At 43.7% G+C, this 26,694-nt stretch overlaps 1 protein-coding gene across 5 annotated transcripts in view; it reads right to left on the reverse strand.

Annotated features, from left to right (window-relative positions):
- Nucleotides 1–26,694, reverse strand: part of WDR20 (WD repeat domain 20) — a 66,001-nt gene that overhangs the window by 36,322 nt on the left and 2,985 nt on the right. Inside the window, exon 2 of one of the 5 annotated variants that reach the window (XM_044229552.1) lies at nucleotides 26,274–26,484. The exons of the other annotated variants lie outside the window; for them this stretch is intronic. Coding sequence (XP_044085487.1) covers nucleotides 26,296–26,484 — 189 coding nt within the window. The 3' untranslated portion in view covers nucleotides 26,274–26,295. The remainder of the gene's footprint in view (nucleotides 1–26,273; nucleotides 26,485–26,694) is intronic. 5 annotated transcript variants of the gene reach the window in all.

Consider the following 26,694-nt stretch of genomic DNA (forward strand, 5'->3'; position numbering starts at 1 on the left):
AACAGGAATTGAATTTTATATGCATAAATGGGCATGCTATCTACAAACTAGTCTCAAATGATACATATTATACACACGCGCGCGCACACACGCACACACGGGGTGGGGAAGGGAGCATACAAATAGTAAAACAAATGGGCAAATGTGCAATAATTAGTCTGGATGACAGGTATAAAAGGAGTTCTTTGTACTATGCTTGTCACTTTTCTGTAAGTGTGAAATTACAGCAAAGTAATTTTTACAAAAGAGAGACTTAAGAGGCATGTACACTAAAAGCAGTGTGTGGTCCTTGTTTGGAAATATATGTGAGTGAGCCAACTACACAACATTTATTTGTGGTCGTGATTAGTTGAATCTACATACTGCAGACTGTACAGACAAACGGTACAGAACACACACACAGTACATCTGAAACTGCTAAAATTCGAACGAGCTCTGTGGACAGCCAAGGTACCAGCTCTGACACTGTACTATGGTCATGCACAACAGTACCACAGGGAAACCAGGTAAAGGGTACATCCATGCGCATTTTGAAACTTCCCATAAATCTATAATGATTTCAAATTAAAATAAGTAATAAAAATATCCTATGAATTAAGAAACTATAAAGAATAGTTATGAATCTGTCAAAGAACAGACAGTGTTCAAATGTAAGTATTTTTTGCGTGAAAATGTGGTTTTTATTTCTCAGAAGAGTCCATGTATTATAGAAAAAATAGAGACGATACAGTTTGGCATCTGCCTTAAAAATAATGCAGTCAGGGTGACAGAATCGACCGCAGGAGACCGGCCACTTGCCGGTACGCAGCAAGGCTGGGAGACAGGTGTGTAGAATTCCAGGACGCCATCCTCTCAACTCTTCTGTAAGCTGGAAATTTTCCATAATTAAAAGGTATGATTCCTTTTAGAATATACATTTAATTATGTGTATATATTTGCAAAGACAATAATTTGAAAAGACATTCATCAGACTACTAAATGTGGTTATTAAAGAGTTGGGGGCAGTATTTAGGCGATCATTTTTTGGCCTACCTTAATTTCTAACTCTTCATCAATAATTAAATATTATTTGTGTAATCTCTTTTTTTAAAAAGATTTACTTATTTATTTGACAGAGATCACAAATAGGCAGAGAGGCAGGCAGAGAGAGGGGGGAAGCAGGCTCCCCACTGAGTAGAGAGTGGGGGCTTGATGCAGGGTTTGATCTCAGGACCCCGAGATCATGACCTGAGCTGAAGGCAGAGGCTTAACCCACTGAGCCACCCAGGCACCCCTATTTGTGTAATTTCTTCAAAAGAAAAAAAAAAAAAAAAAAAACAGGCCAAAAAACCACTAAAACTGTTTTGAAATTATTCTAAGTAGCTTAAAAAGCATGTCATGGCCTAGCATAAGGTCACAGAAAAATCTGTGCCTTATAAACAGTAAAATTCACCATAAAAGAAATCTTACTGTTACATCAAGTAAATGCATGAACAGGATGATATATCACCAGGATATATTTGAACTAGCCAAATCATGAGTTTCACGCCAATTAGGACCGCTGGAGTCTGTTATTAATGTTTCTGTGGCACCAGTGATGTCACTCAATGAGATGAGAAAGGACAGGAAAATTCTTTAAAGGAGCCAACCATTCAGAGGACAAATAAGCAGGCCATGGCTGGTTCTGTTGTTCCACTCTTCAAACAGCACTACAGCATTACAAGGGCTCACTGTGTGTTCCTAATTTGCTACAGTGGCAAATAAAGATAATTTGTCCCAGTCCTCTTTGCAAAACCAATCTCTTCCAAGTTTATCACCTAATTTTTCTTCTAATGTAGATTTCCAAATTGAATCCCCATCTTTTTCTCACAAGAATTGAACTTGAGAATTCACAATTCACCATCAATCCCATGCTCTTCTAGAGATTCCAGGAAAACTCAATCCTAAATTATCCTCAATCCAGAAGAGCTAAAAAAGTAACACGGTGAAATTTGTTTTTCTGAATTCAGAATATTTAGCATTTAAAAATGTTTTTAGCATTTAAAAGGAAAATATTTAATATTTAACACTGTAAAATACTTTAGCATTTAAAAGTTAAAATCTCTGAGGCCTGAATTAAAACTGTTAGGCTCAATAGGGACAGTATTGTATTCATAGTGTCAATGAGGACAGTGCTGTATTTTAAATGTAGGTTAGCAGGCCAACCAGCTTGGAACTGATTAAGAAGCTCCACACCCAGCGCTGAAATCGACCCTAACCCAAAAGTTAACACTTGGCAAGGACTGCATTTCTGCTTCACTCCACTTATCATTCATTACCTCACGTAATCAAGTACATAATTAAAAATGTACAACTAGCAGCTTAAAAAGTTAAATATAAAGCTATCCACGAAGAAATGGATTGAAGCAGCAGCATTTCCTAGTGTGAATAATTTTCTAACATCCCTACGTACAACCGTCTCATACAAGGTAGATAACCCAAGTCTCATTCCCTTGGAATTGGAAGACAGAGCTAAAAGTGGAGCTTTTTAAAAAGACACATTTGCTCTCAAGATGCTGCAACTTAAGACCAAAGATGCAAGGTGCCTAAAATCATACAACCAATTCACACAGGAGCTAAACTTGGAGCTCTGGTCCTATTCCCCAGGAAACTCGGGAAAGCACAGAGTAACCTAACCTAGCCCAAAGCCCTCACTCTGTCTCCCATGCTTCTACCTGTGGCATTCATGCCTGTAAGTAGCTGTCAGAACCCGAAAATCTAGTATTTATAATAGAGAAATGCAAAGACTCTGCAAAACTCATTCAGCTTAGCATAAACCCAGCGACGCTGATTAAGCTGGCACAAAGTTCACAGGTAAGTTCGAACGGCTGCCAGCCTTTTCTTGGCTGAGAAGGGAGTAGCTCGCTTCTTGATTAATTCGAGTTTTCACGCTGGCTGTGTCCTGAAAGCTCAGGCCAAAACCCACACCCACAGCTCGTTCCAAACCTCCTGACTGCTTTCCGGAAAGTCTGCCCTCTGCGGCAGAGCCAAATGCCCACTCACAAAGTGCTGGCTAGCAGAGATGCATGCGAATACAAAAAGGATGGCAGGAAGGGGCAGCAGTTTGAAGCGAGGCTGCCCAGATGCTGGAAGCTAAGAAATGCCCGCCAGCGGCTCAACTTGATGCGTGAGATCCTGACAAAGGCTGAGCCTCCAAATACCAGCCAGTCCCACGAGCAGCAAAGACGGTCTCCAGGGTGGAATGGAAAGATCTCTGACTCTCCTCCACGCAGACTACACTGACTGAATTTGTGTTTAAATCTGAAGAGACACACGACAGCGTAACACTTCCCAACGTCTGACTGTCTACAGCAGGTCCCAGTACTACACCGTTCTCAGAAGTCCTCCGAGCTCAAGCCACCTACGCGAAGGTCGGGCAGCGAGAACCCACCGCACACTCAGGGACGCAGAGGAGGAGGAGCCCCGCAAAGCTCAGAGAGAGCCACGCCCGGCCCCGGGGCCTGGTATCCAAGCCCGGCAGCGGCCAACCAATGCCCGGACACACTTCTCCCTGAGACCCCGGCAAGGAGCTCAGTTATTTAACATTTTAAAAGGACCCGAATTATTTCTCTGTGTGAACTCACACGCCCATCCCATCCTCCACACAGGTCCTAACCCAAGGTTAGGTTGCTGGTTTTCGGCAAAAACATTGAGAAGGATAGCATTATCAAAAGTGTAAAGTAAAACACTGCAGAGAAAGTCTGGTTGAAAACCTACTTTACACTTCGAGGGGCGTTCAGAGCACAGACTAAGGAGCCCTGGGTCTTAGACATTCCCAGCCGTGTGAGCTTAGACAAGTAATTTGCCTTTCCACACTACTGCTTCCACAAAATGGGAAAGTAAGGACAATGCAGTAGTGCTCCCCGGTGCAGTGTCTGAGCACTAGGAGTGACAGGATTAAGCGGTTAGAGGGGCCCGCCACAAGCTACTTAGGTAAGCACACACTATTGTCAGCTATTATATTGTCAGCTTAAGTTAAATGACATCAATTTACACTTGCTAAATGCATTCAAACCAGGGTACACGGAGTTAACAGGGAAAAAAGCATGGGATTCCTCAGAGGCATTTTATTTTATCTTAGTTTTATTTTAAAGATTTTATTTATTTATTTATTTGACAGACAGAGGTCACAAGTAGGAAGAGGCAGGCAGAGAGAGAGAAGGAAGCAGGCTCCCTGCTAAGCGGAGAGCCCGATGAGATGCCACGCGGGCTCGATCCCAGGACCCTGAGATCATGACCTGAGCTGAAGGCAGAGGCTTTAACCCTCTCTCTCTCTGCCTGCCTCCCTGCCTACCTGTGATCTCTGTCAAATAAATAAAATCTTTAAAAAAAAAAATCTTAAAAAAAAAAAAAAAAGACTACAACGAGGGATATCCAGAAATGTGGGTATTACAATCATTCGTTCTGCGACCAGATAACCAGCACACAGTCACACGCACTCTGGGAGGATTTCCATGAAAGGCCGTGTGTGCTGGGAGCATTCAGTTCCCCTGCGCACTCCCCAGCTGTGGAGTCTTGGCAGGGCCCTCCCTCCTCAGAGCCTCCCCTCTCTTCTCAGTGGGAAACACCACCAATTTGACAAAGGAGTGAGGGTGAGACATGTGCGAAAGCACCTGGTTACGTGCACCACAGAGTAGATGCTCAATAAACGGCAGCCGTGACGACACAGTACTCAGTGACTATGACTGTACCCTACACAGCAGGCAGCACGTGCTCGGGGTGTTCACTGCAAGGAGAGCCTTGAAAAAGATCCCACAAAGCAGTGGCTCTCAAACTGCAGCCCCAGCATTCCTGAGCCGGCGCCCCCCCCACCCAGTCTGCATCCCCCCAAGCAGAGAAGAGGATCTGCCGCTGCTGGTGGCAGGCCTCGGGTAAGAGAACCACTGCTCACCATGCAGACAGAAGGCAGAGGAGCCTGGCGGTTTTGGTGCCTGTGAGACATGCCTAGGCCATGGTATAGTCAAGCAAAAAGGTAGCAAATGGTCCTTGAAAGACAATCAAGCCAGAGAAAGAGACACAAGAAGTGTGCAGGGACAAGGTGTCAGCTTGGCCAGTGAGTATCTGTGTGGGAGAAACTCATCACAAGAGCTGACAGATTTTTTTTTAAGATTTATTTATTTGAGAGACACTGAGAGCACAAGAGGGAGGGGGAGAAGGAGAGAGAATCACAGGCAGCCTCTGCATTGAGCGCGGAGTGCGACACACGGCTCCTCTCAGGACCCTGAGGTCATGACCCGAGCCAAACCAAGAGCCGGACACTTAACCGACGGTACCACCCAGGCACTCCAAGACCGGCCAGATTCTTTTTTTTTTTTTTTCCTTAGGTTTTTATTTATTTATTTGACAGACAAGAGAGATCACAAGTAGGCAGAGAAGCAGGCAGAGAGAGAGGGAAGCAGGCTCCCCGCTGAGCAGAGAGCCCGATGCGGGGCTCCACCCCAGGACCCTGGGATCATGACCCGAGCCAAAGGCAGAGGCTTTAACCCACTGAGCCACCCAGGCGCCCTGACCGGCCAGATTCTGAAGAAGGCATTCGTGGGCTAACTTTCTTACTAGGCTCTGTTTGGAGTCAGTGGTTTGGGTCAAGCGAGCCGTCACAACTCTTGGCAAAGGTAACCACGTGAAAACGGCACCTGCAAGCAGGGACACGAGACAGCAGGCGGGGCCAGGCTGGATGACGTGGAACTGGGAAGAAGAGAACAGAAGGGCAGGCCCACCACCGACTGCAGAGCCGGTGACCCCAGAGCGTGCTTTCTCACGGGAACTGAGCCCTTCAGAACTCTCACTCCACAAGAAGGCGGCCCACAGAAGGGGTCTACTAGGTATAAGAAACAGATGCAAGAATCAAGCCCACCGGAGCCCACTATTTATTACTCTGGTGTCACCAGGCATTCAGCAAGGGAGCAAAGAGATCTCAAACATGATTCACTTAATGAGAGAAAAAATCTTATATTGCAAAGTTATTAAATGAGCTCCCTAAGCACGGTGCACGTTAATTATCACTGCATATATTATTACTACCTGATCAATTTCTATTTACCAGCTGAAAAGTCTACAAAAACAATGCTCGCTGAATAGCCTATATCCCAGTCACTACTTTTAGGCCAACAGTGTTAAGATACAGATAGCCATGACTTATAATGGAAAAATACACAAAAGATATACAGGGCATCAAGGCCCACTGGTCTACATCATTCAAAGTTCAGCAGAAAACTACGGACAGATTATTTTCCATAAAGAACAGAAGAGATCAGGAAATCCTAAGATTGTTCCAGGAAAGAAACAAACAAAAAAAAAGGTGATTGAAATCCCATTCCATATCTTACACCAGAATAAATTTCGGCAATATCAAAGAGACATCAAATGTCAACAATGAAACCTCAGAAGTGTAAGAGGAAACAATGAGGATCTCTAAAAATAAAATTAGGGGGGTTAACCGTGACCCAAACCCATAGCCGTAAGAGAACAGACTAATACATTTGTCTATGAAAACAAAAATAATTCTACCTAAGAAAAACCACCATGAGCAAAATCACAACATAACTGACAAATGGAACCAAAGGCTTCCACTCCAATCACTAACTATGGGCTAATTTACATAAAAGGACCAAAATCCTAGTTGAAAAATGGATACAGGTCATGGACAACTCACAGAAAAGAAAATGCATACACCTGAAACTATTGTAGCCTCATATGTAAACTATACTTCAATTAACAAAGATACAAGTTAGGGGCGCCTGGGTGGCTCAGTCCGTGACGCGGTTGCCTTTGGCTCGGGTCGGGTTCCCAGGGTCCTGGGGTGGAGTCCCGCATCGGGCTCCCTGCTCAGCGGGGAGCCTGCTTCTCTCCCTTCCTCTGACCCTGCTCATATGTGCAGTCTCTCTCTCTCTCTCTCTTTCCTCCCCGCTCTGTCAAATAAAATCTTTTTTTTTTTTTAAGATTTTATTTATTTGACAGAGATCACAAGTAGGCAGAGAGGTAGTCAGAGAGAGAGAGGAGGAAGCAGGCTCCCCACTGAGCAGAGAGCCCAACACAGGGCTCAATCCCAGGACCCTGGGATCACGACCTGAGCCGAAGGCAGAGGCTTAACCCACTGAGCCACCCAGGTGCCCCTAAATAAATAAAATAAAATAAATTAAAAAATAAAAGATATGTTAGGCAAGCAGAAAAAAAATACAAATGTCTCAAGTATATGAGATGATGGTTAATTCCCAGTACAAGAAACATAAAACTCAGTGTCATACTTTCTCATCCGTCGGATTGGTAAAGATCAAACAATAGTATGTTGTACCAGAAGTATTAATCCGTACAACATGTGGAAGCAATGTGATTATGTCTATCAAAATTATAAATGCACATGTCCTTTGACCCAGCAATTCCACTCAGAAATTTACTCCCCAGATGTACCAGCAACACAGCAAAACGATGTATGTACAAGGTCATTTACTGCAGTACAGGTTGTAATAGTTAAAGACTGAAAACAACTTCCATATCCGTCCAAGGGGGAAGTATTGTACGTTCTTACAATGGAGCATTGTGCAGTTATTAACAAAATAAAGATGCTCTTTACACACTGACAAAAAATAATCTTCAAACCAAAACAAGGTGCAGAAACCGTGCAGGTGCTAAAATCTGCATTTTTTTTAAAAAGGAGAGAGGAATATATCTCTGATTTTTTATACAGAACCATAGGCCAGCTCTGGAAATGTACACAAGAACTTCACACTGGTTACTTCTAAGGAGGGGAAGAGGGTGGCTAAGGGAACAGGCTAAAAGAGACTTCACTGCAGGCCCTTTGAATTTTGAACCATGCAAATATATTACTTATTCTAAAAATAGAACATGCCTCTGAAACTAATAATATATTATATGTTAATCAAATTTAAATTAAAAAAGGAAACCTCTCCCCCCAAAATAAAATAAAATATGCCTGGGGGGCACCTGGCTGGTTCGGTGGGTAGAACATGTGATTCTTGATTTCAGGGTTGTGAGTTCAAGCCCCAAAATGGGCATGGAGCCTACTTTAAAAATAAAATAATAAAAAATAATAATAATAAATACGCCTATGAGAAGTCATAACATCTACATCCTAAATAAAGATTTTCAAACCGAGTGACTTGAAATAACAAATATCTTTCACTATCAACTCGGTCAAAATGTACTGAGTTCTACCAAATGTGCCAAGCACTGTTTCAGGTACTGGCTTTCAGCAATGAAGATAGTAAATCCCTCCCCTCTTTTGGTTTCAGACGGCAGACAGTGAGTAAACAAGTAATTAAACGAGTATCAGAGAGTGGTAAGGACTGGGAAGAATGATCCAGTCAGGAAAGGGAGTCAGAGACTGAGGGCAGAAGGGTGACTTTGTGCATTTCTGAGTACACTAACAGAAAGCCTCTTTGACAGGGTCATCTTTGGGCAGAGATGGGAAGAAGTGAGGGAGTTGGCTCTGCGGCTGGCCAGGGAAAGGATTCTAGTCAAAGGAAAGTACCAGTGAGGGTCGTGAGGGTCACTGGGCTCCTCTTCACCAAACAGAATGGAGGGAGTAAGGGAGAGTGTGGCAGCAAATCACACTGGGGGGCTGGGAGAAGGAAGGCACCATAGCCGAATAATAAATTTAGATCTTGTTCTAAGTGACATGAGAAAGCATGAGAAACATGGAAAAACATGATCTGACCTATCTTGTTTTAAACAGCATTCTGGCTGCCATCAGAAGAGACTATAAGAGGAAAAGACAGATGCAGGGAGCCCGCTTGGAAACCACTCTAGCAATAATCCAAGTGAGGAACGATGCTTCCTTACACTGGGGAGGTACTGGTGGAAGTGGGAAGTGATGATTCCGGATATATTTTAAGACAGAGCCAAAAGCCTTACTGAAGGTGTGGAAGTACACTGGGGGAAAAAAAGTCACTGGTGACTCCAATTTAGCCCAAGCCACTTTCTACAGTGACCTCACAGGTTCATTTAAAAAAAAAGTCTCACCTCCATACACAGTTCAAATACTGTAAAATAGGTTATAAACACCATCAACAAAAAGCAATGCTTATCTGCATTCCAAATCAAGAAGCTACAGGAGATTTTAAAGTTGAAAAAGAATCCATACCTGGGTTCATTCTCTAAATACTTAATGAGCATCTACACTGCAGAGACCTAAATTAAGCTTAAAATATGTAACAGAGCACCAAAAAATTGCTGGCAGAAAAAATAACAAAATATTAACAGCTGCCAGATAGGAGATTTTTTCCTTCTCTAAATTTTCTAAATATTCTACCACAAACATACCCTACTTTGAACTGTAGAGGGAAAAAACTTTCCTTTTCAATGCCACCAATGAGACAAATTCCTACATGGAAAACTTATTAGTAATAAAAGAAAAGTTGTATTATTTTTTAATGTATTTTTAAAATTTTATTTAAGTAGAGCACCTGGGTGGTTCAGTGCGTTAAGCCTCTGCCTTCGGCTCAGGTCATGATCTCAGGATCCTGGGATCGAGTCCCGCATCGGGCTCTCTGCTTGGCAGGGAGTCCGCTTCTTCCTCTCTCTCTCTCTGTCTCTCTGCCTACTTGTGATCCCTCTCTATCAAATAAAAAAATAAAATAAAATAAAATGTATTTAAGTAATCTCCTTAGCCAACATGAGGTTTGAACTCACGCGCACACACACCCACGTGAGCCAGGGGAGGCAGAGAGTGCTGGAGCAGACCCCCACTGAGTAAGGAGCCCAGCAGGTGGTGGTGACCACAGACAGCGACGACCTGGGGCTCTATGCGGGGCTTGCCCTCACAACCCTGAGATACCAACCTGAGCTGAAATCAAGAGCCAGCCACTTAACCAACTGTGCCACCCAGATGTCCCTAAGAAAACTTTTAAGACTGAACAGACGTCGATTTTCTTCCACGCCTCCACTGGCTGCCAGCACTAAGGTAAGGTACACGTGGGAGAAGAGGGAAAGAGGAAAAAGTCGGGGAGGGACCGGGTACACACAGGAGCTTGTTACTGCAGATGCGTCTCTCACAAAACAGAGGAGAAAGATCAGCAACTGATTCCTGGGTGGCTCAGTTGGTTGGACGACTGCCTTCGGCTCAGGTCATGATCCTGGAGTCCCGGGATCGAGTCCCACATCGGGCTCCCAGCTCCACGGGGAGTCTGCTTCTCCCTCTGACCTTCTCCTCACTAATGTTCTCTCTCACTGTCTCTCTCTCAAATAATAAATAAATAAAACCTTTAAAAAAAAATATTTAACCAAATACCAACCACCACAAGATGACATGCTCACCATACTAATCTGCCCACTATCAATAAACGACAAGCCATTTCCGTATTATCCATTCATTCGCGTATTCACAGTGACTGTAAGGGCACCAAAACCAGGAGCCAGACGGGGAGCTCAGCAATGAACCGGGCAAACTCAGCCCTCCTGAGCGGGCAATCTAGTTCAGGTGGTGGGGTGAGGAGGGACATTAAATTTCAAATTCAAATTCCGTGATTTTTACTGGGATATGTGCTAGAGAGAGGAGGTAGTAGAGGGGAAGAGAAGACCTGACCTAGTCCGGGGGTCGGGGTAAGAGGCTCGGACAAAAGCTGACAGAGAGGCGAAGATGTGCGGGAGTAGGCATTCAACGGGTGAAGGGCGGGCAGTGGCGGGACCTTCCAGACAAGGGAGCAGCACCGAGACTCGGCGGCAGGAAGGGTGCGGAAGTCTGGTCAGAGGCGTGCGATGAAGGCGGCCCGGCAGAAAGACACAGTGAAGGAAAGCGGCGAGGGAAGGTAAGCCCGGCCAGGTCGTGCAGGGCTGGGTGCGAGGCTCTCCACGTTGAAAGCAACTCAGACCGCTGAAAGGGTGGAGGCCGGGGGGACCATCAGATTCACTTTTTAAAGTTCACGGAGAGTAAGTTACAGGGCACAGCAGAGGGCCAGTCAGAGACCCGCCGGCTACCAGGGGATCCCGTGAGGGCAGTGAAGATCTACTTCAGAGATAAAATCAACTGGGATTCCTGGGGGACCCCACTGGCTCAGCCGGAAGAGAATGGGACTCTTGATCTCTGGGGTCATGAGTTTGAGCCCCAAGTTGAATTGTAGAGATTACTAAAAAAAATAAACTTAAAAAAAAAAAATCAACCGAGATCCCTGACAGAGGGAAAGCAGGTAGGGGAGAGACAGAGTGAAAGGAAGCGTCACAATAAAATAAATAGAATAAATAAAAAGAAATCACTTAAAAGAACCAAAAAGACACCCTGAAAACAAAAACTACACATGTAAGTTGAAAATAAGGAATAGCGGGGCGCCTGGGTGGCTCAGTGGGTTAAGCCTCTGCCTTCAGCTCAGGTCATGGTCTCAGGGTCCTGGGATCGAGCCCCACATCGGGCTCTCTGCTCAGCAGGGAGCCTGCTTCCTCCTCTCTCTCTGCCTGCCTCTCTGCTGCTTGTGATCTCTGTCAAATAAATGAGTAAAATCTTAAAAAAAAAAAAAAGGAATAGACAGGGTGCCTGGGTGGCTCAGTGGGTTAAGCCTCTGCCTTCAGCTCAGGTCATGGTCTCAGGGTCCTGGGATTGAGCCCCACATCGGGCTCTCTGCTCAGCAGGGAGCCTGCTTCCTCCTCTCTGCCTGCCTCTCTGCCTACTTGTGATCTCTGTCTGTCAAATAAATAAATAAATCTTTAAAAAAAAAAGAGTTTATATGCCAACACAAAAAACAATCTACAAAGATTCACAATTCTGAATTTAACACAGAGCAATAGGTGATAGACACTTGCCAGGTTCCGAATGACAGCAAGATACTTGTCACACCTATCAGAAACTGATAAATAACGCAGATGGACAACGTGAACAGCATTAAAACCCCGAACACACACACACACAGATATGTCATCACGAGCCTCACAGAAAATATGCAGTCTTTAAAAAACAAAACAAAACACACTCTTGGGGGCTCCTGGGTGGCTCAATGGGTTAAGCCTCTGCCTTCAGCTCAGGTCATGATCCCAGAGTCCTGGGATCGAGCCCCACATTGTGTGTGTGTGGGGGGGGGTCCCTGCTCAGCGGGAAGACTGCTTCTCCCTCTTCCTCTCCCCCTACGTGTGTTCCCTCTCTCTCTCGCTGTGTCTCTGTCAAATAAATAAATAAAATCTTTTAAAAGGAGGGGGGGGTCTGAAAACTTATGTTGTCAATTCACAAAGCTAGAAAAACAGTAAACCTAAAAAAAAAAAAAAACCAGAATGGAAATAAAGATTACAACAGACATTAAGCAGAAAACCAACAGTAGCTGATTCTTTGAAACATTTTAACTGACCAACTCTTGCAAGTCTGTTCAAGAAACATTTAAAGTAAGAATGAGAAGGTGAAGCCCAGCGGGTGACGGAGCCCCGCGGCTGCCGAGAAGCCCCGAGCAGGCCACAACTCTGGGGGGGGGGGGGCAGCGCCAGCCTGACGATGCCCACGTCCACCATCACAGACACATGCTCTGGACAGCAAAAGGCAACAGGAGCAGGAAAAGGCGCTAGCAAAAGTCACCGTCAGGAAGTAAGTTCTGAGGCTGACAGCGACAGAGATGGAGCTTTCTGGAGCACCTGCACTGTGTGTTTCAACTGCCCTCCCAACTGGTCTCACGCTTTTCAGGGACTATCCGCTGGATTAATTTACTGCGGTAAAGACCTTTTCCTTGGGGGATGGGGGGAGGGGAGGGGGAAAGGCATAAACAAACAGTCTTAGAAAACAGAGTGACTTACAATAGGAGTGAGAAAGGAAAAGGGAACAGAGCCGGGTTCCAGATGGGGTGGGGTGAGAGGAACTGGCAAAGAGGAGCAAACGCTGAACAGAGAGGGGTGGCCCAGAAAGGCCGGAAGTCCGGATTAAAGAGTCACCTCGAAGAGACAATGATCAGCCTGTCAGGGCTGCTGAACAGAGCGCAAGGAAACCACAGACTGCAAGGTGTCTGCAGATTTGGCAGCAGGAAGCTGTGTACCCAGTATCCTGGAGAAATTAGAAGGGTCGGAGCCTAGGTCACATTGGAGCAGAAGGACAAACTTTTCTATCTGAATTTGCCATTTTGGAGCTGAAGCCAATTCAACGGCTGCTAAGACCCAGAGCGTCACTCTGGGAGTCAGTGCCAGGGGTGGAGGTCACTGGGGGTGGACATGGAAGCCAAGACACCAAGGAGCTCAGGTCCCTCCAGGGTCCTACGGCGGACATAAAACCACCCATGGTGACAGCAGAACTACAGTGGGAAGGAAGGCTGTGAGGCAGGTACTGAAGGCTTCAATGACCAGAGGGGGTCATAAGTCAGGGTAAGGCCATAATTAAGAGAGAAAAGCAGATAAGTCTAAAAGGGCAGAAGCTCCAAAGGAACCCCAGGGGGAGGGGCCAACGGACCTACATCTAGTCAGAGTACTCACCTGGAGCACAGCAGTTGGGACTCTGCCCTTCCAGCTCCACCTGCACCCCACTTTCTGAGCAATCAGGGAAACGCACACTGCGGCTCTGTAGAAGAAAGCCCTGAGCATAATTCCCACCATTCTTTAATTAGCTTAGTTAACACTGCCCTCAGTCTTGCTAGCCACATGCACACCTATTCCAAAATCCAGACGAAAGGAAAGTGCAATGTCAGGAGTTGTGTCGTTCCCATAATTAAGCAGGAAGAAGTAAAAGGGACTTGAAGGGACAGTGTGAGCAATTTTGTCCAGGACATAGGACAAGGAAGATGTAGCTTCCAAACCAAGATGATGAAGACACCAAGCCACTGCCTCCTCCTAGGTTAGCCCAGAAGAACAGCATAAGATTCAAGGCTGTGACTAATTTCTAACAGTCTCTCAACGAAAGCAAGAGGTTGGCAACCGTGCCTCTGTGAGCTTTGGTAATAAGAACGACCATATCTGCCTTGTGACAGGGATTCTGAAAGATCATCTAATTTACTCAAGTAAATCCAGAGCACTATAATCTCAACCAATTCATTCATTTAAAATTGACACAATGTGCTTATTATGTACAGGCACTGTGATGGATATGGACGAATAAGATGGTTTCTGCCCTCAAGATTTCAGTCTAGTGGGGGAGACAGAAAGATCCAAACAAAAAATTCCAAACTGTGTGAAAAAGTGAACAGTAGTCAAACAGCAACATCAAAGGAAAGAGGGTCTCTAACCCACGCAGGAGCACAACGCAACCAAGTGCTCCTCCAGCTACACCGTGTGATCTTCCCTTGAGTTCAAGGTAAAAACTGTAGGGCACCTGGGTGCCTCAGTCCTTAAGCATCAGCTCAAGGTCACGACCCTGGGGGTCCTGGGACTGAGCCCCAAATCAGGCTCCCTGCTCATCAGGAAGCCTGCTTTTCCCTCTCCTTCTCTCCCTGATCTTGGTTCCCTCTCTCGCTTCTTGGTCAGGTAAATAAATAAAAAAAATCTTTTTTTTTTTTTTTTAAGAAAAAAAAGGGGGGGAACGGTTACATCTGGATTCCTCATACCTTAGCCAGCGCAAGACCTTCTGTGTAGTTTGCATCTCTTGATATAGATCTATTCTCCCGCCTGCTATGTCTGCTACCTACTCACCGGCAGCTCCAGAGCGGGCTCCAACGCAATCAGGGTATTAGATAATCCAATGTCCTTGCTAAAGGTCAATCAGTATATATTTCCCCTTGCTAAAAGCCACAGGAATGGGCTGCTAATCCAATCTGGGGCAACAGGTCAAAGAAAGGTTTGCTGAGGGCTTCAACAATCTTTCTTCAAACAATCTTTCTTATTCTTCTGAGAAAATGTCTAGAAGTGCTGTTCATTTGCATCCCGGATACGGGCTCTTATTCTGGACCATGTGTTACAGAAATGTGAATCTAGACCTCCTCCTCCATTTTGCCACTTAGGCCAGGCTGACATTCAGTGGAAAGCAGAACCAAACAAGTATCAGCAAAACTGAGGGGATGCCACAATCAAACCATGCCTGAAGCCCACTTTACCTCTGGAATATTCAAGAAGCCAATGCATCCCCTTTAAAGTTTTAACTAGTTTGAGTTCGGTTTCCTGTTACTTGCAAAACAAAACATCCCTAAGATTATAATATATCTGAAGTACGCTAAATCGTAAAACCACTATTCAATCACCATCCACCAGCTCCCTTTACAGCACATTTTAATGTTCACCTCTTGCTTCTAGGAAGTCTTTGTTAAGCCTAATTCTCAAATATTAAAAATGTAAATCTTTCCCTCTTCTTTAACTCTTGGATAATGACAACTAGTTAACACCTAAATAATAAAATCATGGCTCTAATTTATCCATAAAAATTTATAAATTTAACTACAAAAAATACTGAAAATTATCCCAGGCAAAAACACATACAACACCCCTAAGCAAAGTCACAAGACAGATGACAAATGAAAAAAAAAATCCTTTATTCATATCGCAAAGAACTAATCTCCCCAAAACATAAAGAGCTCCTTTTTTAAAAAATCAAAAATATCGGGCGCCTGGGTGGCTCAGTGGGTTAAGCCGCTGCCTTCGGCTCAGGTCATGATCTCAGGGTCCTGGGATCGAGTCCCGCATCGGGCTCTCTGCTCAGCAGGGAGCCTGCTTCCTCCTCTCTCTCTCTGCCTGCCTCTCTGCCTACTTGTAATCTCTCTCTGTCAAATAAATAAATAAAATCTTTAAAAAAAAAATCAAAAATATCTAACAATCCAACACAAAAAATGGGCTAAGGATATGAAACAGTTCATAGAAAAAGAAATACATTCTATTCTTACATATAGAAAGATGCTCAAAGATGTTCTCTTCACAAGGGAAAAACAAACAAAAATAACACTGATTTCTCACCTATCAGATCAAATGCAAGTTTGACAACACGCCCTGTTGGTGAGGCTGTGCTGAAACAGGTACTCTCATGTGTGGGTAAGAAGAGTACAACCCCTCCCTCTGGGGGACAAGTTGATGATATCTATCAAAAATATATATGTCAAGGACGCCCGAGTGGCTCAGTAGGTTAAGCGTCTGCCTTTGACTCAGGTCATGATCCGGGGTCCTGGAACAGAGTCCTGCATTGCGCTCCCTACTTGGTGGGAAGCCTGCTTATCCCTCTGCCTACAGGTCCTCTGGCTTGCACAGGCACACGCTCTCTCTCATGCTCAAATAAACAAATAAAATCTTAACCAAAAAAAAATATATATATATATTTATATACATATGTGTATATATATATACACATATGTATATTTATATTTTATATTATATATTTTATATATAATATGTATATATGTATATTATATGTATATGTGTGTGTGTGTATATATATATATAATTTATATACATGGGCACCTGGGTGGCTCAGTGGGTTAAAGTCTCTGCCTTCGGCTCCAGTCACGATCTCGGGGTCCTGGGATCGAGTCCCTCATCAGGGTCTCTGCTCCGCAGGGAGCCTGCTTCCCCCCCACCTGCAGCCCCTGCCTCTGCCTGCCTCTCTCCCTACTTGTGATCTCTGTCGAATAAATAAATAAAATCTTAAAAAATAGGGGGTGCCTGGGTGGCTCAGTGGGTTAAAGCCTCTGCCTTCAGCTCAGGTCATGATCACAGGGTCCTGAGATCGAGCCCCGCATCCGGCTCTCTGCTCAGCAGGGAGCCTGCTTCCTCCTCTCTCTCTGCCTGCTTGTGATCTCTGTCTGTCAGATAAATAAATAACATCTTTAAAAAAAAATCTTAAAAAAATATATTTTTTTAATATGTATTTATTTATATATATTTAAATATATATGTGTACATATATATATGCATTAACCTCTAACCCAGCAGTAACCTCTTGTGGAAATACATTCTGTAAATATACTTGCCTCCACGCAAAATAATATACATATGAAGGTATTTACTGCAGCATTATTTGTAATAAAAAGAGATTAACAATTAAGAATCATCTGGTTAGGGACGCCTGGGTGGCGCAGTTGGTTGGACGACTGCCTTCGGCTCAGGGCGTGATCCTGGAGTCCCAGGATCGAGTCCCACATCAGGCTCCCAGCTCCATGGGGAGTCTGCTTCACTCTCTGACCTTCTCCTCGCTCATGCTCTTTCTCACTGTCTCTCTCTCAAATAAATAAATAAAATCTTTAAAAAAAAAAAAAAGAATCATCTGGTTAGGGGCGCCTGGAGGCTTAGTGGGTTAAGCCTCTGCCTTCGGCTCAGGTCATGATCTCAGAGTCCTGGGATCAAGCCCCGCATCGGGCTCTCTGTTTAGCAGGGAGCCTGCTGAACCCCTCTCTCTCTGCCTGCCTCTCTGCCTACTTGTGATCTATGTGTCCCAATAAATAAATAAAATCTTAAAAAAATAAATCATCTGGTTAAGGGCACCTGGGTAGCTCAGTGATTAAGCATCTGCCTTCAGCTCAGGTGATGATCCCAAGGTCCTGGGATCCAGCCCCACATCTGGCTTCCTGCTCAGCGGGAAGCTTGCTTCTCCCTCTCCCACTCCCCCTGTTTGTGGTCCCTCTCTTCACTGCTTCTGTCACATAAATAAATAAAATCTTAAAAAAAAAAAAAAGAAAGAATCATTTGGTTAAATAAATGTGATACATATCCACAGCATGGAGTAGAAAGCCATAATAAGAAAAAGTGAGGGGAAAAAAAAAGAAAAAGAAAAAGTGAGGAAACTCTCAATTTATTAATATGGTAAGATCTCCAACATATATCATTAAGCAGAAAAAAACAAGATGAAAACTACCATACACAGTATGCTCACTCAGCTTTTCTGTTCAAATGTCTCTCACTCTTACAGCAACAGAAGGATGAGTCAAAAACAAATGAAATGACTGTAAGGAGAGGAAGGGAACTTTGCAGGGAGGACAAGCTAAACCTCTCTGAACAGAACCTTGTTTTATCATCTTGATGTTGGAACCACATAGATGTTTTATATAATCAAAACACAACATCAAATGTATTTCCTAACAGATTTACTGAGGACTAATAGATCTACAAGGAATTGCACATATTAAATGTGTACGTTTGATAAGTTTGGACCTATGCAAACACCCATGATACCATCACCATAACCAAGGTAACAGACACACCCAACACCTCCCAAAGTTTCCTTATGTCCCTTCATTTTTGTTTCTGTTGAGAGAACACAACATGAGGTCTGCCGTCGTAACATCCTGAAGCACAAAGGACCATGTGATTAACTAAAGTTAATGGCGTATAGCAGATCTCTAGAATTTATTCACATAGCATAACTGAAACTTAAACAAAATTAAATTTTAAAACAATCCCTCATGTTCTAAAACTGGATTATGGTAACAGTTGCGCAACTTGGTAAGTTTGCTAAAAATCATTGAGTTATGTGCTTAAAATAGATGGCAGGAAGGTACAATGATTTTGCTGGACCAGTCCGAAGAGGCAGTGAAGGACCTAACAAAGCCAGCAAGGACCACACCTCTCCAACTTCTGCGAGCACCCGGACACAGAGTTTGGGTCAGTAAACCTGGAATGAGGCCTAATTCTGTACTTTCCACAAATTCCCAGGGGGCGACACTGGTGGCACTAGTCTGCGTGCCATACTTTGAGGGTCCGGAAAACTTGGGACACCTAGAGGAGCTTTGCTCTAAGCAGCTGAGAAACTGGGGCAGTAGCTGCCAGAGGCAAAGGCTAGGTACCAAGTGGGTGAGGGCCCAGAAGGACTTCTTGCCTTTTGCTGTAGGATTCGATTGAGCCAGGGTTAGAACTGAGAGTGAGTGCAAGGGGTTCTAAGGACTAAGCACAGCATTTTAGACAGGAGTATCCTAGAGAGAGTGGCAGTACCGCAGGAGCCAAAATCACTGAGAAATGACGGGAAGGAATGAGGGTCCAACAGAGATGGTGCTGATACAATCTGGAAGAGGAGAACATGCTAGGAGGGGTCCTGCAGGACAACAATATACTAACATAGCACATTACCTCACAAGTAGTACCCAAAGAAAGAAAATACATTAATCTTAATACATTAAGAAAGAAAATGCATAAAGAAAATACAAACATTTTAAAAACCACACTAAGAGTTTTGGAAGTTAGGATATAGTCAACATTTTTTTTTTAAGATTTTATTTATTTATTTGACAGAGATCACAAGCAGCAGAGAGGCAGGCAGAGAGAGAGGAAGAACCAGGTTCCCTGCTGAGCAGAGCCCAATGTAGGGCTCTATCCCAGGACCCTGAGATCACGACCTGAGCCGAAGGCAGAGGCTTTAACCCACTGAGCCACCCAGGTGCTCCCAACATTTTTTTTAAATATTTTATTTATTTATTTGAGAGAGAGAGAGCACAAGCAGGGGGAGGAGCAGGAGAGGGAGAGGCAGACTCCCCACTAAGCTCGATCCCAGGATCCCAGGATCATGATGTGAGCCAAAGGCAGACCCTTAACAACTGAGCCACCCAGGCACCCCCAAATTTAGGATCTTTAAAGTTTATTTCCCACTGAATAACGATCTTCGTGCAAATCCACTAATGTAATTTGGAAGCAGTGATGTGTGTGACATCTGACATATCCACAACAACCACAATATGATATGCAAACACCTGTGACTTACACTGGTGGTAAAGTCACCAAGTCGGTTACTACTGTGATGTGTTGCCTAGATCCATAATTAGAAGGACACACTGAAATTCAGTTAAGAGTTTTTTTCCCATCTAGGCTGATACATTCCCTAAACTCTATTCAGACTGAGAAGCACTAATAACGGGTGCCTAGGTGGCTTACTCACTGGGCGTCTGTCCTTGGCTCAAGTCACAATCCCAGAGTCCTGGGATAGAGCCCCATGTCAGGCTCCCTGCTCCGCAGAAGGCCTGCTTCTCCCTCTCCCACTCCCCCGCCTGTGTCCCCTCTCTAGCTGTCTCTTTCTGTCAAATAAATAATCTTTTTTTTAAAAAACGCACTAATAAGTAAATACTGCCTAAAATAACAGACACCATCTGCACGTTTGCCACTACTTACTTGTCCTCGCCATCAGATTATAGGTACTTTAGGCCAGGGACTCTGTCTTAGTTGTCTTTGGGTCCACACGTCCAATAAATGTCAGCTGAACAAGTCATTTATTAACCACTGGACTGCAAACTCCTTGATGGCAGAGATTGTCTCAACAGTACAAACCAGCCACTCAATACATCTTGATAGATTGAATGAGTATCTTATTCTCCCTTGTTGGATGATAATCCTCTCAAGGTCAGGGATCATGTCTCATACATCTTTGATTTCCCATAGTCTAGTATACTGCTTTTCACACAAAACTACTCAAATATTTATTAAATAAGACATTAAGACAGGATAGAGCCTCTGAAATGAAGATCAAAGTAAGTAAAGAGAATGAGCCCATGTACCCGTTCTGCTGTAGCAGGACAAGAGCAGTACAGAGGGAGGCTGGATGTGAACCGACCAACGGAATCATCTGTAATGTGGTTACTTGAGGATATGCTAAGGTATTCCTATTCTTGCTTTTAAAATGTAAAAACTTTATAAATTTGTTCCTCATGAGTGATTCTTCTTTCTTATAAAGTCTACATTTTCCAAGTGCTACAAAATTAGTTAAAAGTATAGCAAAGGGGCATCCGGGTGGCTCAGTGGGTTAAGCCTCTGCCTTCGGCTCAGGTCATGATTCCAGGGTCCTGGGATCGAGCCCCGCATTGGGCTCTCTGTTCAGTGGGGAGCCTGCTTCTCCCTCCCTCTCTGCCCGTCTCTCTGCCTACTTGTGATCTCTGTCTGTCAAATAAATAAATAAAATCTTAAAAAAAATTAAAAGAAAAAAGTGTAGCAAAGATTGATTCGGAATTTTTTAGTACAATATACCCTACTTTTAAAAAAATCCATATTACAAAATAGAATCGAGAATGCAAAACATGGCTCAATTTACAAATTACCAACTGGCAGAGAAGTTGTAAAGTTGAAAAAAATGCTACAAAATCAGAGCAATCACCACCTCAACCTCAATCAGAAACAAAGGTAAACCATTTCTGAAATTAGAAATGCAAAGATTTGAGTTTTGAAATTTATACAAAATGTGATCTGTACACCACCTTTCAGGGCAAATCATCTGTGTGAAATCCAAACCAAGAGCCTTCTCCTTGCAGGCAGAGAACTACTTCTCCACCTCACCTTTACTCCTTAACTCCACTCGATACTGGCACTGCGCACACCACGCACACAGCACACGCTTTCTACTTCATAGTACAATTATCGGCACAGAAATACAAGCCCCTTACAGGCAGAAGTACCTTACTTCACCTTCACATCACCCACAGCAGACAGCAGTACCTTATAAACAACAGCTCTGCAATAAACACTTGATGAATGAGGATTTTTTTTTAATTTTATTTATTTATTTGAGAGAGAGAGAGAGCACGCACGAGCGCACGAGCTGGGGCAGGGGCAAAAGAAGAGGCAGACTCCCTGCTGAGCAAGGAGCCTGACTTGGGACTGGATCCCAGGTCCCTGAGATCAGGGCCTGAGCTGAAGGCAGAGACGCTCACCTAGCTGAGCCACCCAGGTGCCCCAGAGGATTTTTTTTTTTTTTTAAGATTTTATTTATTTATTTGACAGACAGAGATCACAAGTAGGCAGAGAGGCAGGCGGGGGGAGGGGAGCAGGCTCCCTACTGAACAGAGAGCCCCATGTGGGGCTCGATCCAGAACCCTGGGATCATGACCCGAGCCCAAGGCAGAGGCTTTAACCAACTGAGCCACCCAGGCGCCCCGAGGATTATTTTTTTTTAAAACAAGACATACCATGTACTCTATTATAAATAATATATGCCAACTGTTAGGAGAATAAGGTAATTTATCGCTGATATTCCCAGATAATTTAAAATGTCCTGAAAATGAAGATTAAGGATGCCCACCAATTAGTTATTTCTATTTTTGATGTTTACTCCTAAATAACCAATCAGGACATTTCATATTTCCACACAAACTAACCTCATTGAAATGTAAATAAAATTGTTCTCTAAGACATGAAACACCAGACTACAAAAATCTTCAAATTTATTTTTAAAACAAGGTTCTTTAGGCATATAGCCAAACTAGTCAGTGATAAAATCCACACTGTTTTGATTCTTGCTCAAATCTTCTACCAAAGCACAATAAGTACTTAAATAAATGAAGTCACTAAATTAACTCAACAATAACAAACACAAATGACAAGTTTCTTGAGGGCAGAGTATTTGTCTATACCCAGCATCTGAAAAAGCACCTTGCATCTGATAAGCATGCCCTGATATTTCCTGACTATCTTCTGGATTTCACAGACATATTCTGAGAGCTTCTTACCATTACTCATATCCACCCATTCTATCCTGCAAAATCTCATCATCATCATCCTCTCAAGGTCAAGAGAACCAAAGTATCATATGAAAGCTTCTCTAGCCTGCTCTAAGTGATAAATGAAGATGCTTTCCCTTTAGTATATAAAATGTGATAGTCCAGGTCGCCTGGGTGGCTCAGTGGGTTAAGCCTCTGCCTTCGGCTAGGGTCATGATCCCAGGGTCCTGGGATCGAGCCCCGGATTGGGCTCTGTGCTCAGTGGGGAGCCTGCTTCCTCCTCTCTCTCTGCCTGCCTGTGATCTCTGTCAAATAAATAAAATCCATAAAAAAAATAAAACTTGAAAAAAAAATGTGACAGTCCAATAATAAAATAATTATCAGTATTTCAGAAAACACTAAGCAGCCCTTAATGAGAAAAAAACTACAGGTTTCCATTCAACTCCACATGTGTCCTACTAAATTAAGTATAAAATTTCTCAAAGTAAATTTGATATAAAAAGTTCTAATCTTCCACGCCTTCTTCTAAACTGGAAATGGAAAGCAGAGAGATGTGATAATTACAAACGGAGTGAAGGGTACGAACATGACCTTCTCTACAGCAGGCCAGAATCTAAAACCAGCCTATGGGAAAAACCTTTGGAGGGCTTCTAGCTCACCCTCCCACACAAAACATGAATTCCTCAGTCACCAACAGGTGGTCCCGCAGTCTCTGAGAGACAGACAGATTATGTCCCACACAGAATGCTCATTCTCTCCCAAGTCAACCCACTGCACTCCTGGATAACTCCAGCTCTGAAAATATTTGAGCTGTTATTATAGGACTCTTCTTCTGGCCCCAGTTTCATGGCAACACGAAGAGTACATAGCCTTTTCTAGCATAAAGACCTAGTATCACAACATGTTCCACTTGGCTTTCACAACACACCCCACTCCTCAACTCCATTCCTGAGAGGGCAATGAATCCAAGATGTGAAGACATCTTCCCAATAGAAAGATGTTTATTTTCATTACAAAACTACTGACCACAGATTCCTACAACCTTAAGAATTGAAAAGGCCTTGGAAGCCATCTAATTCTACTCCTCTCCCCTCTAAGGTAGGAATTGCTTCAATAACATCTCTGGGCAACACATTTTTGTCCCAGAATCTTAAGATAGGAGGGGAATAAAAGTCTGTTTGATTTAAATGTTAAATAGTTCTTAGTATAATTTTTCTAAAAGTTGTCTGTTACTGGGGCGCCTGGGTGGCTCAGTGGGTTAAGCCTCTGCCTTTGGCTCAGGTCATGGTCTCAGGGTCTTGGGATGGAGCCCCACATCGGGCTTCCCTGTGGGAAGTCTGCTTCTCCGCTCCCTCCTCCCCCGCTTGTATTCTCTCTCTCGCTGTGTCTCTCTCTATCAAATAAATAACAGACAACTTTTTTTTTTTTTTTTAAGATAAAATCTTTAAAAAAAAAAAAGTTGTTTGTTACTACATAGATTTGGGAGGTAACGTGGTTTGACAGAAACAGATCAAAAGTAATCTGTGTCATTTGGTTACTTTCCATTACTTCGTGGTCTCTTGCTATACAATTTCCCAGTTGTAAGAAAGCTAAATTTGGGGGCGCCTGGGTGGCTCAGTTGGTTGAGCAACTGCGTTTGGCTCAGGCCATGATCCCGGACTTCCAGGATCGAGTCCCGCATCGGGCTCCCAGCTCCTTGGGGAGTCTGCTTTTCCCTCTGACCTTCTCTTTCATGCTCTCTCTCACTCATTCTCCCTCAAATAAATAAATAAAATCTTTAAAAAAAAAGAAAGAAAGAAAGAAAGAAAGCTAAATTTGCTACCTCCTAACAATAATTTTAAAATGTCTTTACAAAGATGTGAGCCACTAAAAATACCCATTATTTGGAAGCCCAAAATTGAACAGGCTCTTTAGCTTGTAAAGATCTTTTTAGAAGTACAACTTATGGGACGCCTGGATAGCTCAATTGTTTAAACATCCAGTCTTAATCTCAGCTCAGGTCTTGATCTCCGGGTCGTGAGTTCAAGCCCTCTGTTGGGTTCCATGCCAGCATGGAACCTACTTTAATTAATTAGTTAATTAATTAACTCTAAGTATGGCATAGATGGACACCAGTGCTGTACTCAGTCATTTACCCAACAAATAAATACTAAGGGCCTACCTTATGCCAGACACTGTGCTGGGCACTAGGAAAACCATGAAAGCAGAAACCATATGGTTTCTCTTCTAAAGGAGCTTTGTTTATAGAAAAGAGAGATTGCGGCGCCTGGGTGGCTCGGTGGGTTAAGCCTCTGCCTCCAGCTCGCGTCATGATCCCAGGGTCCTGGGATTGAGCCCCACATCAGGCTCTCTGCTCTGTGGAGAGCCACTTTCTCCTCCCTCTCTGCCTGCCTCTGCCTGCGAGTGATCTCTGTCAAATAAATAAATAAAATCTTTAAAAAAAAAAAAAAAAGAAAGAAAGAAAGAAAAGAGAGATTATCGCCCAGAGAATTACAAATTCAGAAAAGTGCTAGAAAGGCAAAGTTCAGGATGCTATGAGAACATGTAACAAGGAAAACTGATCTAGCCTGGGAATTCAGAGCACAATATGCTATGGAAGTGATGTTTAAGCTGGGATCTACATGGTGGCCATTCACATTTATGTAGAAACAGATGTCATAAAATGAAAGGTTGGTCCAATAAACCCAGCTACCTTTGGTATCTTTATCCTAAAACAACCTCTTTTAAAAAAAAAAAAAAAAAGGAAAGCTAAGTACTCTTTAAAAAAGTTTGGGGTTGGGGTGCCTGGGTGGCTCAGTGGGTTGAAGCCTCTGCCTTCGGCTCAGGTCATGATCCCAGAGTCCTGGAATCCAGCCCCTCATCCGGCTCTCTGCTCAGCAGGGAGCCTGCTTCCCCCTCTCTCTCTGCCTGCCTCTCTGCCTACTCATGATCTCTGCTTGTCAAATAAATGAATAAAATCTTAAAAAAATAAAAAGTAAAAAGGTTGTAGGGGGGCCTGGGTTGCTCAGTCGTTGGGTGTCTGCCTTCGACTTGGGCCATGATTCCAAAGTCCTGGGATCAAGTCCCGCATCAGGCTCCCTGCTCCGTGGGAAGCCTGCATCTCCCTCTCCCACTCCCTCTGCTGTGTTCCCTCTCTCACTGTGTCTCTCTGTCAAATAAGTAAGTAAAATCTTAAAAAAAAAAGTGTTTAGGGGCATCTGAGTGGCTCAGTCTTTAAGCGTCTGCCTTCAGTTCAGGTCATGATCTCAGGGTCCTGGGATCCACCCCTACATCAGGCTCCCTGCTCATCGGGAGGCCTGCTTCTCCCTCTCCCACTCCCCCTGCTTGTGTTCCTTCTCTCACGGTGTCTCTGTCAAATAAATAAATAAAATCTTTTAAAAAATTAAATAAAATTGGGACGCCTGGGTGGCTCAGTTGGTTGGACGACTGCCTTCGGCTCAGGTCATGATCCTGGAGTCCCAGGATCGAGTCCCGCATCAGGCTCCCAGCTCCATGGGGAGTCTGCTTCTCCCTCTGACCTTCTCCTCGCCCATGTTCTTTCTCACTGTCTCTCTCTCAAATAAATAAATAAAATCTTAAAAAAAAAAAAAAAATTTTTTTAATTAAATAAAATAAATAAAAAATAAAAAGGTTTAAAGGCCAGGGGCGCCTGAGTGCTTCAATCATTAAGCATCTGCCTTCGGCTCAGGTCATGATCCCAGACTTGTGGGATCCAGCCTCACATACGGCTCCCTGCCCAGTGGGAAGCCTGCTTCTCCCTCTCCCTCTGCCGTTGCCCTGCTCTCTTGTTCTTTCCCAAATAAATAAATAAAATCTTCTTTAAAAAAAAAAGGTTTAAAGGGTAGGAACTGATATTTCTTTGGAGAGAAGGATAGGGTCTTACTCTACTGTAGATACCCCACTTGGTATCATTTTCATCACTGTAGTCACTAAAATCTTTGCTGAAAAGATTAGCATCAGTGCTAAATCAACGCTCATATTATCTTCAGTTAAGCAAAATAAATTCACAAAACTACATTTCCTTACACAAGAAACTCCATTCCGAACGTCAACTGTGAAAAGAAGATGCTTTCTTGTACTTCACAGGATTGCTATCAAGATTCGACGAGATACTATATGACAAAATGCTGGGGCGGATCTTGAAATGGTTGGAGGATATGGCATCCACGCGATCAAAAAGCTTGATCGGTCCCTGCTTGCTATGACAGTTCTTTAGACTCAGCTGTGCTTCATTTTCCTGACCATAAGAAGAAAGAAAAAAAAAACAAAACTGTAACACAAGTTTGCACTCCTTCTCTAACCACGGTTTTCTCCAAGAGGGTGAGACTGCAAAACTCAAAGGTCCCCTCTAGCTCTAGAAACTGACCTGCACGTCTTTTTAAAGGGCCAGGAGAACACTGCTTACCTCCTATTTGGGACCACCTCCTCATCCACTCCATTCCCCCAT

The sequence above is a fragment of the Neovison vison genome, chromosome 13, assembly GCF_020171115.1.
Source record: "Neovison vison isolate M4711 chromosome 13, ASM_NN_V1, whole genome shotgun sequence".
NCBI classification, from domain to species: Eukaryota; Metazoa; Chordata; class Mammalia; order Carnivora; family Mustelidae; genus Neogale; species Neogale vison.